This window comes from Saimiri boliviensis, chromosome 2 (genome assembly GCF_048565385.1).
Source record: "Saimiri boliviensis isolate mSaiBol1 chromosome 2, mSaiBol1.pri, whole genome shotgun sequence".
Taxonomy (NCBI): Eukaryota; Metazoa; Chordata; class Mammalia; order Primates; family Cebidae; genus Saimiri; species Saimiri boliviensis.
The window spans coordinates 120,480,188-120,496,846 of NC_133450.1; the positions used below are offsets into that span (position 1 = coordinate 120,480,188).

The 16,659-nt window shown below is 40.8% G+C and overlaps 1 protein-coding gene across 10 annotated transcripts in view; it reads left to right on the plus strand.

Moving 5' to 3' along the window:
* Positions 1–16,659, plus strand: part of RYR3 (ryanodine receptor 3) — a 564,246-nt gene that overhangs the window by 158,550 nt on the left and 389,037 nt on the right. For all 10 annotated transcript variants that reach the window (XM_074394143.1, XM_074394150.1, XM_074394148.1 and 7 more), the window contains exon 2: positions 7,798–7,917. In XM_074394143.1, the coding sequence (XP_074250244.1) occupies positions 7,798–7,917 (120 nt within the window). The remainder of the gene's footprint in view (positions 1–7,797; positions 7,918–16,659) is intronic.

The following is a 16,659-nucleotide window of genomic DNA, read 5'->3' on the forward strand; positions in this document are numbered from 1 at the left end:
ATGATCGCCATTCTAACTGGTGTGAGATGGTATCTCAATGTGGTTTTGATTTGCATTTCTCTGATGACCAGTGATGATGAGCATTTTTTCATATGTTTGTTGGCCTCCTGTATGTCTTCTTTTGTAAAGTATCTGTTCATATCCTTCGCCCATTTTTGAATGGGCTTGTTTGTTTTTTTCTTGTAGATCTGCTTTAGTTCTTTGTAAATTCTGGATATCAGCCCCTTGTCAGATGGGTAGGCTGCAAAAATTTTTTCCCATTCTGTTGGTTGCCGATTCACTCTACTGACTGTTTCTTTTGCCGTGCAGAAGCTGTGGAGTTTGATTAGGTCCCATTTGTCTATTTTGGCTTTTGTTGCCATTGCTTTTGGCGTTTTGGTCATGAAGTCCTTGCCTACACCTATGTCCTGAATGGTTTTGCCTAGATTTTCTTCTAAGGTTTTTATGGTATTAGGTCTGATGTTTAAGTCTTTAATCCATCTGGAGTTAATTTTGGTGTAAGGTGTCAGGAAGGGGTCCTGTTTCTGCTTTCTGCACATGGCTAGCCAGTTTTCCCAACACCATTTATTAAACAGGGAGTCCTTTCCCCATTGCTTGTTTTTGTCAGGTTTGTCGAAGATCAGATGGTTGTAGGTATGTTGTATTTCCTCTGAGGCCTCTGTTCTGTTCCATTGGTCTATATCTCTGTTTTGGTACCAGTACCATGCTGTTTTGATTACTGTAGCCTTGTAGTATAGTTTGAAGTCCAGTAGTGTGATGCCTCCTGCTTTGTTCTTTTCGCTTAGAATTGACTTGGCTATGCGGGCTCTCTTTTGGTTCCATATGAAGTTTAAGGTGTTTTTTTCCAGTTCTGTGAAGAAGGTCATTGGTAGCTTGATGGGAATAGCGTTGAATCTGTAAATTACTTTGGGCAGTATGGCCATTTTCACGATGTTGATTCTTCCTAACCATGAACATGGAATGTTTCTCCATCTGTTTGTATCCTCTCTTATTTCGTTGAGCAATGGCTTGTAGTTCTCCTTGAAGAGGTCCTTTACGTTCCTTGTTAGTTGTATTCCTAGGTACTTTATTCTCTTTGTAGCAATTGTGAATGGCAGTTCGTTCTTGATTTGGCTCTCTTGAAGTCTATTACTGGTGTATAGGATTTTTGCACGTGGATTTTGTATCCTGAGACTTTGCTGAAGTTGTTTATCAGTTTCAGGAGATTTTGGGCTGAGATGATGGGGTCTTCCAGATATACAATCATGTCATCTGCAAATAGAGACAATTTGATTTCCTCCTTTCCAATTTGGATACCCTTTATTTCTTTTTCTTGCCTGATTGCTCTGGCTAGAACTTCCAGTACTATATTGAATAGGAGTGGTGAAAGAGGGCACCCTTGTCTAGTGCCAGATTTCAAAGGGAATGCTTCCAGTTTTTGCCCATTCAGTATGATATTGGCTGTTGGTTTGTCATAAATAGCTTTTATTGTTTTGAGATACGTTCCGTCAATACCTAGTTTATTGAGGGTTTTTAGCATAAAGGGTTGTTGAATTTTGTCAAAAGCCTTCTCTGCATCAATTGAGATAATCATGTGGTTTTTGTCTTTGGTTCTGTTTATGTGGTGAATTACGTTTATGGACTTGCGTATGTTGAACCAGCCTTGCATCCCCGGGATGAATCCTACTTGATCATGGTGGATGAGCTTTTTGATATGCTGTTGCAATCGGTTTGCCAGTATTTTATTGAAGATTTTTGCATCTATGTTCATCATGGATATTGGCCTGAAATTTTCTTTTCTTGTTGAGTCTCTGCCGGGTTTTGGTATCAGGATGATGTTTGTCTCGTAAAATGATTTGGGAAGGATTCCCTCTTTTTGGATTGTCTGGAATAGTTTCAGAAGGAATGGTATCAGCTCCTCTTTGTATGTCTGGTAGAATTCAGCTGTGAACCCATCTGGACCTGGGCTTTTTTTGGGTGGTAGGCTCTTTATTGCTGCCTCGACTTCAAACCATGTTATTGGTCTATCCAGGGTTTCGGCTTCTTCCAGGTTTAGGCTTGGGAGGTTGCAGGTGTCCAGGAATTTATCCATTTCTTCCAGGTTTACTAGTTTATGTGCATAGAGTTGTTTGTAATAATCTCTGATGATGGTTTGGATTTCTGTGGAATCTGTGGTGATATCCTCTTTATCGTTTTTTATTGCATCAATTTGGTTTTTCTCTCTTTTCTTTTTTATTAATCTGGCTAGTGGTCTGTCTATTTTGTTGATCTTTTCAAAGAACCAGCTCCTGGATTTATTGATTTTTTGAAGAGGTTTTTGTGTCTCTATTTCCTTCAGTTCTGCTCTGATCTTAGTTATTTCCTGTCTTCTGCTAGGTTTTGAGATTTTTTTATCTTGCTCCTCTAGCTCTTTCAATTTTGATGACAGGGTGTCAATTTTAGATCTCTCCTTTCTTCTCATGTGGGCACTCATTGCTATATATTTTCCTCTAGAGACTGCTTTAAATGTGTCCCAGAGATTCTGGTATGTTGTGTCTTCGTTCTCATTGGTTTCGAAGAACATCTTTATTTCTGCCTTCATTTCATTGTTTATCCAGTCAACATTCAAGAGCAAGTTGTTCAGTTTCCATGAAGCTGTGCGGTTCTGAGTTAGTTTCTGCATTCTGAGTTCTAACTCGATTGCACTGTGGTCTGAGAGACTGTTTATTATGATTTCTGTTCTTTTGCATTTGCTGAGGAGTGATTTATTGTCAATTATGTGGTCAATTTTAGAGTAGGTGTGATGTGGTGCTGAGAAGAATGTATATTCTGTGGATTTGGGGTGGAGAGTTCTGTAAATGTCTATTAGGTTTGCTTGTTCCAGGTCTGTATTCAGGTCCTGGATATCCTTGTTGATTTTCTGTCTGGATGATCTGTCTAATATTGACAATGGGGTGTTAAAGTCTCCCACTATTATTGTGTGGGAGTCTAAGTCTCTTTGTAAGTCATTAAGAACTTGCCTTATGTATCTGGGTGCTCCTGTATTGGGTGCGTATATATTTAGGATCGTTAGCTCTTCTTGTTGCAGTGATCCTTTTACCATTATGTAATGTCCTTCTTTGTCTCTTTTGATCTTTGTTGCTTTAAAGTCTATTTTATCAGAGATGAGAATTGCAACTCCTGCCTTTTTTTGCTCTCCATTTGCTTGGTAGATCTTCCTCCATCCCTTTATTTTGAGCCTTTGTGTATCCTTGCATGTAAGATGGGTTTCCTGGATACAGCACACTGATGGGTTTTGGCTTTTTATCCAATTTGCCAGTCTGTGTCTTTTGATTGGGGCATTTAGTCCATTGACATTTAGGGATAGTATTGTTATGTGTGAATTTGATGCTGTCATTTTGATGCTACCTGGCTGTTTTGTTGGTTAGTTGATGCAGATTCTTGATTGTGTTGATGCTCTTTTACCATTTGGTGTGTTTTTGGAGTGGCTGGTACTGGTTGTTCCTTTCTATGTGTAGAGCCTCTTTCAGGAGTTCTTGTAGAGCAGGTTTGGTGGTGATGAAATCTCTGAGTGCTTGCTTGTTCACAAAGGATTTTATTTTTCCTTCACTTATGAAGCTTAGTTTGGCTGGATAGGGGATTCTGGGTTGAAAGTTCTTTTCTTTAAGGATGTTGAATATTGGCCCCCAATCTCTTCTGGCTTGTAGGGTTTCTGCTGAGAGATCTGCTGTGAGTCTAATGGGCTTCCCTTTGTGGGTAACCCGACCTTTCTCTCTGGCTGCCCTTAGCATTTTCTCTTTCATTTCAACCCTGGTGAATCTGACGATTATGTGCCTTGGGGTTGCTCTTCTTGAGGAATATCTTTGTGGTGTTCTCTGTATTTCCTGGATTTGAATATTGGTCTGCCTTGCTAGGTTGGGGAAGTTTTCCTGGTTAATATCTTGAAGAGTATTTTCCAGCTTGGATTCATTCTCTTCATCACATTCAGGTACACCTATCAGACGCAGATTAGGTCTTTTCACATAGTCCCACATTTCTTGAAGATTTTGTTCATTCCTTTTTGTGCTTTTTTCTCTGTTCTTGCCTTCTCTTTTATTTCATTTAGTTGATCTTCGACCTCTGATATCCTTTCTTCTGCTTGGTCAATTCGGCTGTTGAAGCTTGTGCATGCTTCACGAAGTTCTCGTGTTGCGTTTTTCAGCTCCATCAATTCACTTATACTCCTCTCTATGCTGTCCATTCTCGTCAGCAGTTCGTCCAATCTTTTTTCAAGGTTCCTATTTTCTTTGCGTTGGGTTAGAACATGTTCTTTTAGCTCACTGTAGTTTCTTACTACCCACCTTCTGAAGTCTGATTTTGTCATTTCATCACCCTCCTTCTCCATCCGGTCTGGTTCCCTTGCTGGTGAGGAGTTGTGATCCCTTTTAGGAGGAGAGGTGTTCTGGTTTCGGGAGTTTTCATCCTTTTTGCGCTGGTTTCTTCCCATTTTTGTGGGTTTATCCACCTGTTGTCTGTCTCTGTCCCAGGGAGTTGGAGCTTTATGAGTTTCCGTTGCACTACTGCCTTTTTTGATTTTTCTTTCAGGTCTGACCCGCTCAGCTAGCAGCACGCCTAGCCACTGCCTGCCCACAGGGGCTTTGCTGAGCTGCTGTGGGCTCTGCCCAGCTGCCCTGAACTCTTCCCTGTAGTCCTTTTTATATGGGCGTAGTTAGAACTGTCTCGGCAACAGTGGCCCTGCCTCTGTTATGGCGGACTCTCTCTGTTGTGGCAGGTTGCCTCGGCAATGGCGGCCTGCCTCCCTAGCGGTGGAGAGTCTCAGTAATGGCGGAAGCCCCTCCCCCACGGAGCCGGACCGTCCGGTTCAGCTGTGCTTGGTTTGAAGGGCTCAACCCAGAGGGTTTCCAATTACTGTTTTTGTTTTCGTTGTTGTTGGGGGTGGAGGGGTGGGACCAACTGAGCCTGATCACCTGGCTCCCTGACTCAGAGTCTTTTCTTTTAAGTTGAAGACCCGGCGTTCGGGTCGCCTGCTGAAAAGGCGCCGGGATCTTCCGTGCTGCGACTCATGGAGTCGGCTCGAACTGTGGCGCCGGCTCCTGGCGGATTTTTTGCCTAGGAATCTCCTGGCCTGACTCGCTATTTCAAATGAATGGGCAACTCTGCCGTCTCAGGGCTCTGGGCTCCCAGACAGTGGCTTTTGTATGGAGAACCGCAGCAACAGGGCATGGTCACAGCAGCCCCGCGGGCGGAATCAGCCCCACAGGGGCCAAAACAGCCGCACCAGCTGGGACTGCGACGCTGGCGACCCCTCTGCCTGGGTATCTCCTGGTCTGTGGGCAATAAGAGTTCGTCTGGAAATGCGGCGTCCACTCACCCTCTGCACCTTCACTGGGAGCTGAAGTCCTGAGCTGTTCTTAGGCAGCCATCTTCCCAGCATTCAAGGCTTGTGTTCTAAATGGAGAGCTTGTGTTCTGTGTTTTACTGGGGAGCGAGAGGAGTAATCAGATGGGTTGAATTAACTCATCTTATAATTCCAAATGGAATTCAGTGCAAAGATTTCAGTGTCAGGCACTCAGTGACTCCAGATGTCTGTGTATTGAAGGTTTATGGAAATAATCACTGCTATATGAAGCAAAGGCAGGTGCAGGCTGCCATTCCAAGTGTTGTCTGCAGCCAGGTGAGCATGGTTGAGCAGAAGGTTCCAGACAGAATGTGAGAAACTGTAGAAATCATTTGGAGAAGCATCTATTTGGCCCAGAGCCCCATACCATGTGTGTGTCACCAGAGCACCAACCTAGGAACACAGGGGTGTGGGGTTGCTGTTCTGCAAATGACTATTAATTAAATCAGAGCAGGTTGCATTAGTTTCTTGGCAGCTTGGGTTATAAGGATGTGACTTACAGGACAGGGAAATTTCAGGAGACAAATGGGGAGGACCCAAGGCAGCTAGTACAAGGTCAAGGCCTTGGTGGTTTGGGCACCTGGGGATACAGAGGGAGGGGGAAATGGGATCTTGAAAAGAGAACCTCAAAGACACACATTGATGGGTAAACTGTCAACTCTTGCCTTTGTAAAAAATCCATAATCACACTTCTATGATTTCTAGATGCTTGGGTGGAGGTGATGGTGGTGGTGGTGGTTTAGTTTGGGGGGGAGTTTTAGTTTTTGTTTCTTTTCTTTTTACTGGTTCACCATGGGTCGGGGAGATACTTAAATATTTCTCAATAGGGGTGTTCTTGGTTTAGGTGTGAACGTTAAGTTTTGAGTACTGCATCTTGCACTGCTGTTTATTTAACGTCCATGGCCCCTGCTTTCCAACACAAGCAGCACAGCTCAGTCACCTTGGCAGCTAAGAGCGCGCCCCCACTGCCAATGCCATTAGGAGAATCAGATCACCCCTGGTTACACGGGATCTAGGGGCACATTCCACCTAGGGAAAAATTTCATTCTCTTAGGCGATTTCACTAAACCCTCACTTTTAAAGCGGTGATATTCTGGAGTTTTCTTCAGTCTCATTTAGAATGTAGACCACGAATTCTGACTTTACCGTAAGCAGAGACTCCTGAATTTGTTTCTGACTCACTTAGATAATGAACAGTGATATTTCAGTGCTAGTAAAACTGCAGAGCTATTTTTTCCCAGTCTTCTTTTCATACATCTACAATTTTTGGCTTCTTACATTCCCTTGTAGACCCTCACCTATCTCTGGGCAGACATCTTTGTAGGGGTCTGTTAAGAGTGAATCACTTCACACTCTAAATTGGTAGGACCATTTTATTTTTTCCTTTCATAGGCACATTCCAGCAACAGTTTAAGAAAAATTACTTCTACATAATCTGTCTTTCCAACACTCCAAGATAATCTCTGACACTGAGGGACATGGAGGCGAGATGGGGCAGTGGATGGTTGGATGCTCAGAAGGAGGGAGGCTCTATCTGGCTCCTCCCTGGCCACTTCTGTAACTTAATCACACCTGGAAATCTGTTGGTGTTTGAAATCCAAAGCCAGGTGGTGGTGACTAGAGACATGGCCTGACAGATAGGAGGGACAGGAACAGATGAATTGATAAGGAATCTGTTTTTCTCTCCACCTCAGGGAGGGTTGTACAAGAAGTGAACACACAGGTGTAGTTGAAGGGCTGACTCTTTTCCAGGGCCTCTGAAATTTTAGGAGGGCTGCTTTTGAGATTGATGTTTAGTGAGGGAGGTCTACTCCTTGGGAATTCAGAGCAGTTCTACTTGACCTTCAATTCCTACTCCTTCTACCTGGTCTTCAGTGTTCTTTAATCTTCCTTTTCTGTGAGTCTAAAGCCCATCTCCTTTACCGTCCACATCTTTCTCTGCCGTCTCTGGCAAATATCTGGCCCACCACCTACACTTCCTTCCCCAAACAAAATGTACTTTGCCTCTTCCACAACCTGAAACCCCAATACCCTTGCTCTGATCTCGACTGGATTCTCTGTTCCCCTCAATCACATCTTACCGTTTTATTCTATATTTGGAGAGGTAGTCTAAATTTGCTCTCATATCTGCCCAGTGTTGAAATCATCAGCTCACCTAGACCATATGCTTGGCACAGCTCTCAGAAATGAGGCTCATGCTGTATGTGCACTTGACCCCACTGACCTCACCCCAGGATTAAGTAGAGTTCTGGCTCATGCTAGATGCTCAATGATGCCCTGTGAATAGAAAATCTCCTTCCAGAATCAGGTTTAAAAATAAAAACAAAAAGCACGTGGCCTTCAGGGATTGGCAGCTTACCTGACTCAGGTACAGCAAGGTGACTCAGAGCCTGGCTCAGCAGTTCCCCTTACTCATGTTTGGGTCTCTCTTCTCCCGGCAGGAGGATGAAGTGGTACTCCAGTGCATCGCCACCATTCACAAGGAGCAGAGGAAGTTCTGCCTTGCAGCTGAGGGACTTGGGAATCGCCTGTGCTTCTTGGAACCCACTTCAGAAGCCAAGGTGAGATTGGTTGTCTGCCTTGCACCTTCCTCCAACTTGGCATCGGACATAGTCATTTAGGGGAGATACTGCTGGGAGGTGGTGATGAGGACGACATTTGAAAGGACACGTTTATTTTTAAAATGAGAAGCAGATCTGGTTTAAACCATAACTCTCTGCAAACGTAGGAATTGACGTAGGAACCTAGAGCTCTGTGAAGAATTAGAGATGCTTTGCCTGTCAGTGTTGTCCAGGGCCCTGGGGAGGCTTTGAGCTCACTGTCAGCAATGACCGAGGAGGTCTAAATACTCCCAGAACTCCTTTCTGTTGCTGTTAATTCCTAGAAATATGAGTGCATGTTCTTTGCTCCCTGCTGTCATTCTATTGCTACAGCGACTCACAGATGCCTCAGCCTATGTTTCACGGCAAGCGCGCCCCTTTCAGTTCTGACTGTACTGAGATTGTCATAACTTTCTGCCCACTGTGAAACGAGGGCAGAGTACTGTTTGCACTGGTCCCTGCCTGCATGGTGGCAGTAATGCTGTGTCTCTTCAGCAGAACTTTTCTTTTTCTGTTTTCAGGCTGTTTCTGCTTTTCATCATGTGTGTGTCAAGTGGATCCATGTGCTCAGCATTCTTGTAGTGCTTTTTAGTCCTGGGAAAACCTCTATATCTGTCAGGGTTCTCCAGGGAAACAAAGCTGACTGGGTGGATGGATGGATGGGTGATGGGCGGGTGGGTGGATGGGTGAGTGCATGGGTGGGTAGGTAGGTGAGTAGATAAGTGTGTAGAGATTTCTTTTAAGAAATTAGCTCCTACATTTGTAGGGGCTAGTACAGAGACTGAAATCTGTAGTTAATATCAGTACACTGGAAACTCAGGCAGGAGTTAGTGCTGTAGTCTTGAGGCAGAGTTTGTTCTTTTCCAGGACATCTCAGTTGTTGTTCTGAAGGCCTTCATCTGATCGGATGAGGCACACTGAAGTTATCACGGCTAATAGCCTTTACTTAAAGTTAACTGACTGTAGATATTAATTACATCTACAAAATACCTTCGCATCAAAACCTATAGTGTCCTTTGGCTGAATAAGTGGGCACTATGGCCTAACCAAGTTGACACAAACCCACCATCACACCTTCTAAGCTTGATTTTTCTCTTTTCTTTTTTTTTTAAAAAGCAAAAATCAGAAATTGGTAACATTTCTCAAAAGACCCACCTATTGGCATGCCACTTTCCACAGAAACATACACAACACTGACATATAGAGAGTTTGGCTAAAACCTGGAACACCAGATGTCCAGGGTGATGGCCACATCCCCCAGAAGCCCCTCTTGTACATCACTGCTTCTCCCTCCCATATAGGTCACTGATCTGTAAGAACAGACATGAGCCAGAGTCCCATGAAAACAAATGGGATAGAAGAGAGACAAGGAAGATTTTTATTTTTATTTTTTATTTATTTATTTTTTTTGAGACAGAGTTTTGCTCTTGTTGCCCAGGCTGGAGTGCAATGGCAGATCTCAACCCACTACAAACTCCACCTCCTGGGTTCAAGCAATTCTCCTGCCTCTGCCTCCTGAGTAGCTGAAATTATAGGTATGCACCACCACGCCCAGCTAGACTTGATTTTCCTAAGGTCTTTTTTCATTTGCTTTTGTTCTTAGCTAAATTTTTTTTTCATTTCTGGCATTCTGGGATAATAGGAAGACCATTAGATTAGAAGTCAAGAAGTTAATTCTCAACCATGAACTACTCATATGACAATGGACAAGTCAGTCACTCATGTTTGCAAATGAGGTGAAGGAAGATGCAGTGGAAAGTGTGTTGACCCAAAGTAGAAAACAAATGGTATCCTTTTCTAGTCATTTATTGAGTATGGTGTAGGGCAGTGTTTTAGGGCAACAGTTCCCAACCTTTTTGGCACCAGGGACCAGTTTCATGGAAGACGGTTTTTCCACAGAGGGTGGAAGATGGTTTCAGGATGAAACTGTTCCACCTCAGATCATTGGACATTAAGAGTCTCATAAATAGCATACAACCTAGCTCTCTTGCATGCACAGTTCACATTAAGGTTCATCCTCCTATGAGAATCAAATGCTGCCATTGATCTGACAGGAGGCGGAGCTAAGGCAGTAATGCTCACTCACCTCCTGCTGTGCAGCCTCATTCCGAACAGGCCAGGAACCATGGCCCCGTGGATTGGGGACTCTGCTTTAGGGCACAGGCTCTGAGCCAGACTGTCAGAGTTGGAATCCTGTCTCCACCACTTGCTAGCTAAACCAGGACCTTGGACAAGGTACCTCACCTTTCTGAGCTGAGTTTCCTCATCTGCTTAATGGGAATTTAACAGTAACTACCTTATAAGATTACTCTCAGGATTAAAAGGGTTAGTAAATTGCCTCGTGCATTGTAAGCTGATATAACAACTGGTTAGTATGATTTCATATTGCACGAGATATTTAAATTGCATAGGCCATTGTAAGTTTGATATAACCATTAGTTAGTATGATTTCATGTTGCACAAGGTATTTAAACCGGGACCTAGCCCCTTGTTCTTTAAAATAAGGAAAGCTAATTATGTTCCAGGAAGACTGTGAAAATAGAGAAATTATATGTGTATATATGGGGCACATAGCAGTGAACTAATGCAGTGCACTTAATAGCTAGAGTTGACAGTAATACTAAGTATAATATTATCCCTTTGACTTACAAGGTCTGATTTTGTATAAAAGGCAGAAAGATCATAGATCAGCCCATGAAATTACAAAATCTTGAGTTTAGAATCAAAGTCTTGGAATTACAAATGCATCTAACTATCAAATTAGATAATTCTAAAAACATGGCTCTGTATTTATCATTGTTTTACCCAAGCCAGATTAGAAACAACTGTGTGTTGTAATCTGAGAATGCTTTGTATTCCTCAGTTATAGAAACTATAAGGTGTATACTCATAGACATATTTGGGATGAGAAACTGTCTTTCCTAACATCCACTTAACTAAGTGATTGTTCTTATTTTAATCTTTCATTCTAAATTTAAAACAAGATGAGACTGAAGAATTTTAAAAAGAGATATGTGTCATCAATAATTTTACAACTTTGTCACAACTATCATTTGTTTTTCATTACCACTTTGTCATAACTATTTTCATTTGTTTCATTCATGTCCACATATACTTGTATGTTTCCAAAGTTGTACTCCTACTGGTTGTTCAGACACTCTGTTTTGGGTTTTTTCTTTAATTTTTCAGCCAGTTTCATATTGCTATATGATCTTCGTGAATGGTAAAAAGAAAAATATGCATATGGTCTTCTTGGCTTATTTTGACTTTCTGGAGTAGATACTGAGGAGTAGAATTAATGGTGTCAGAAGCATGAACACTATTAAACTGCTTTCCCAAAATACACAAATTGTTGCAGGTGGCATATCCACCAGCCTTGCATGAGTGTGCCTCTTCTATATGTAGTATGAGGGAAGTGCACCATCAGGGTTCTCACAGAGAAGCAGGATCAAAATCATGGTAAGGATAGAGCAGATACTCAGAATTTCTTGTCACCATTCTTGGAAGCAGCTTGTTAGATGAACCCAGGTTATGGGAGTTTCATTCTTTCCTGCAGTCATTTGCAACTATGCAAGCCTACCTTTTGACTGACTATCTTCTCCCTTATTATTATATAGTTGCCCTAATTCTCTACCATCAAATTTCTTAACCAGCTGTGCCATTCTTAGATTCTTGGACACTAACATAAGTCATGCCGTGAGGTGAGGAAGTATGTTCCTAAGCCTGGCACTGGGCAATGAGGCACCGACTTCAAACACTATTCTCAGCTGGCTACACAGCCTACCACTGACCTGGGGCATTTCTAGTCAAGGGTGTTTTAAGCTACTTGAAACTCTGAGAAAATTGAGATGAATTGTATGGAGAAGAAAGACCTCAGAGAAAAAAGAGATAAAGTGCTCAAAAACTATTCTTAGTATGTGACCCTGAGAAAAGGAGATCATATGGAAGCAAAGGAGATCGCATGGATCATTTAAGTGAGATGATGTAAGAGTAAAGAGCGTGTATAAGATCATCAACACTTGCTGTACACATGAAGACTGTTTAGCACTTGGGACTCTCCCAGGACTTTGAAGGTCTCCGGAAACTGCTACTAATTGATGGAAGTGCTATTATTCAGCTCCCTTTCCAATAAGCAAAGATCCAGGAATTTATAGGTATCTTGCTTTGTTTAAAAAAGAAAGAAAGAAAAAAAGACTAGGGGCTATAACCAGAGACCTAGGAAAAAGAGGAAATGTTTCTTGTTCGTTTTTATCAATAGCAAATGTTTTTTTGCTGTCCTTTTTATTAAACAGAAAATGTGTTCCTAGGCACCAAGAATTTAGTACTTCCCCTCTAGTCCTTCATATTAGGTCTCATCTATTTCGTATCTGCAGTGTCCATTTCAGGGAGTGGAGAGGGTCTTTGGTTCAACTTTACATCTGTACTAAGACTCTCATAGACCACTTAGCATCAGTCTTCTCAGAAGGAAATAGGACAGGAACCATGGCTTGCCAGTTTGGATGTGTCCCGCACTACTTTTCAGCAGAAACCCCCATAGCAATTCAGGGGCTGGCTTCTGGATTTCCAATCCCAGATGACAGCTCAGGTGCAAAGAGATGAATGGGTCCACATCAGGCAGGTGTGAGAGGCCCCATGGCCAATATATCTGTAACAATTCCACAGGCATAGCTTTTGAGGACTCCACAAAAGACAACCCCAGCTACAAGAGTCGCTGCACTCCAAGGATATGCCCTTCTAAAATATGTATTGATAATCTTCTGAGTCCACATGCAGACTATCCATTAGGGATTATTTTCACCATAAGCAATGTGCCCTGGTAACATAATTTACATACAAGTTGTATCAGGTGACCATGGGAACAAAACTGGAGAGTTAACTGAAGTTCAAATTCTCATGCAAAAGGATTAAAAAAAAAAAATCGTAACACTTACCCCACAGTAGTAATCTTCAATGATGACGATTATTTAACTACTGCAGCCTTGTTAGATATCTCTGGAACCCCAATACCCTTCCAAATCTCACCTTCCACCTTCCTTAATAGTAGATGATCATCAAGAAGTGGGAAGAATATGGGAACTGTTTTTTGTTTAAAGTAAGTTTCATCAAACCAAGGTTTCTTACACTGATTTTAAGGCAGAAGCAACTAAGATGGGTGGAGTTTACAATTTACCTTCATGCCCTTTAAAAGCCACTGGCACATCTAAAGCCTTGGGGCTCTAGGTACCTAACGATGAAGTCCCACCTCTTTTTTGAGGAGTACTTTGTCTTTCTTACAGATCATGGCTTCTTCAAACTGAAAAACACAGTTTTCAAATTCAATTTTCAAATTGGAAATTTCCAGGGGAAATCTTATTTTTCTTGTTTTAATCTCCTGTTTGGAGAATGAAGGGGGATAGTCTGCTGCTGTTTCTGAGAGTTACATAGGCACTCAGGACCTAGGATTAAACATTAGCTATTGTGCAAACATCATTGTATAGATGACATAAATTAACATTGTGTCTTTGGCTAAAAATAACTTACTTTTTATTTTTAAATTCTTTAGCTGAGAAAGAGATTGTTTCCTCCTAAAAAATTAAGTTTTTGAAGATCTACAGAGATAGGCTTATCCTGAGGTTGTACATTCTTCTTTGAACTTCTGATGGATATTAGCATATAGTATTCTCTATGGACATGAAATCTTATGAAAGACAAAGCTATTAGGAAACTTACTTAAAAAAAAAAAAAACTCCCTTGTCATGTAATATCAAGAGACGTATAAGCTGAGATTTTTATTTTTTTTAAACATTTATCAGGCATCATGTTCTGTGTCCCAAGTAATGCTGCGGGTGCCTACTGTTTTCATTTACTCTTTTCAATTTTACAAAGCAAATACTGTCCTCATTTACAGAGAAGAAAGGTATAAGATTTTAAACCAAGTTAAGTGACTTCATGAAGATTGTTCATTCCAAACCTGAATCACTGTCTAATTTCTGTAATATTCAGAAATAGAGTATTGTGGATTCGACTTACATAAGGGTAAAGAAGCCATATTACTCCATGTAATTAGACTTGAAAAATGCCTGTGTACATCTCCATACCCCTCCCACAACTTTTCTACATCTGTCCTATAACTGACTGCCATTCCTAAGTTAGAAATATGTATTTTGCTTAAATCAAACAGAAACTAGTAAAATGCAAATGCTCTGAGTGAGCCATAAAGAAGTGTTAATTTTTTTACAGTGAATATTTTACAATATAAATGAGACTATCATATATTTTCTTCAAAGTAAGTTTCTAAAGGGACATAAGGCAGATGACTATGTGCCTCTGTATTGGGATAGAGGTACCCAGATGTGGTAAGACTGGGAGAACAGGTGCAAAACATCTGAATTGATTTACCATAGTTTATCTGACTTTTCTGCCTTTCTACCAGTCTGTGAGCACTGAAATGAAGGACTTTGTGTAGCTCTGTATAGCACAGTGCTTAATAAATTTGACCCTGGAGTCAGACTGCCTTGACAGGTAATTCTGGCTCCAACACTTAGCTGTGTGACTATGGGCAAATGACTTTACCTCTCTCTGCCTCAGTTTCTTTATCCTTCAAACTATACCCATCTCATAGGATTACTATGAAGATTCAATGACACGGGTTCCAAATTGTTACATGCTTTACAGCAGTACCTAGTACGCCAGAAGTGCTATATTTGAGCAGTAGCTTTTTGTGTCAGCACAGAGTCATACATATATTAGGTCCTCAGAAAATGTTGATTGGCTTAGTTAAGTTGTCCATGTACTGAATTTACTAATTAAGTTTTTGAAAGCCTGAATGTAAAGGTCGGGAGGACATTTGTGACTTTTAAAAGTAAAATATTAAGGAGAGTCAGAGAAAGTTAGATGGAAAGTGTTAATCAGCGAGTGCATGTTTTAAACAGTGAATCAGTGGGATACAGGTTTTAATTGTTACTGAATTTTATTTTAACTCTGATGTGCTCAGAGTACATTCTGTGTATCATTTCAATCTTTTTCAATTTATGGAGAGTTATTTTATGACCCAGCATATGGTCTATGTTGGTGAATGTTTCAGGTGTCTGGAAAAAACTGTGTATCCTGTACTTTTTGGATGTAGGTCTTACAGATGTCAAGATGGTCAATAGCGTTGTTCAAATCTGCTGTGCCCTTACTGAAATGTATCTGCTTGTTTTATCAATTATTGAGAGGAGGGTGTTAAAAACTATGATTGAGGATTTGTCTCTTTTTAGTTCTGTCACTTTTGTTTCACATATTTTAAAGCTCTGTTATTAGGTGCATGTATATTCAGAATTTTTGGTTTTTCTGATGAATTGATCCTTTTGTCATTATCCAATTGTCCTGTTTGTCCTTGATCTTACAGTAGACTTTGATATTAGTACAGCCATAAGCTTTCTTATGCTTGCTGTTTATATGGTATATCTTTTTCATCACGTCGTTTTTGCCTTATGTATGTATTTTTATCTTTATATTTGAAATGTGTCCCTTATAAACAACATAGGTAAGCACTGTTTTCCTACCTCATTTTGCGGTCTCTGTTATTTAATTGGAATGTTTTATTTATTGTAATAATTGTATCTGTTCTTGGGTTTTAGTCTATCATCTTGCTATTCTTTTGTCTCCTCTGGATTTTGTTCTTCTGTTTCTCCCTTTTTGACTTTTAAAAAAGTTGTCATTTAGTCTTCTCTGTTGGCTTTTTAGCTCTACCTCTTAGTATTATTTTGGAATACTTTTTTTTTTTTTTTTTTTTTTTTTTTTTCTGAAACAGAGTCTTGCTCTGTTGCCCTGGCTGGAATGTAATGGCATGATCTTGGGTCACTGCAGCCTCTGCCTCCTGGGTTCAAGCAATTTTTCTGCCTCAGCGTCCCAAGAAGATGGAATTACAGGTGCCCACCATCATGCCAAGCTAATTTTTTGTATTTTTAGTAGAGACAGGGTTTCACCATGTTGGCCAGGCTGATCTCGAGCTCTTGACCTCGGGTGATCCACCCACCTTGGCCTCCCAAAGTGCTGAGATTACAGGTATGAGCCACCACACCTGGTCTTGAATATTTTTTATCAATTAAAATATAAATCATTAACTTATCACAGCTTCCCTTGCATTAATATTTATACAAATTCCTTTATATCTTTTGTGCTATTATTGTCAGGGGTTTTATTTCTACCCATCATACAATGTGTAACAAATTCTTGTTTTTGTTTTAAAAAGTCAATGGTCTTTTAAATAAATTAATAAAAGGGAAAAATAACATTTTATAATATTAATGTATTTGCCATTTTCAGTGCTCTGTTTTTCTCAAGATCCAGATTTCTGTCTGGTAGCATTTTTCTTCAAAAGGATATTCCTTAGTGTTTCTTATACTTCAGGTCTACTGAAGACAAACTCTTTTTCCTCTTCTTGGAGCACTTTGAAGATGGCATCTTATTTTTTGCCTCCATTGTTAATGATGAAAACTTAGCTTTCATTTTTTCAACATTCTTCTGTATGTAACAAATCTTTTGCTCTGGAAAGTTTTAACATTTTTTTCTTTACCTTTGATTTCCAGCAATTTTTTTTTCTTTCCTTCTTTTTTGAGATGAAGTTTCATTCTCGTTGCCCAGGCTGGAGTGCAATGGTGTGACTTCAGCTCACTGCAACCTCTGCCTCCCAGATTCAGGCAATTCTCCTTCCTCAGCCTCCCAAGTAGCTGGGATTAC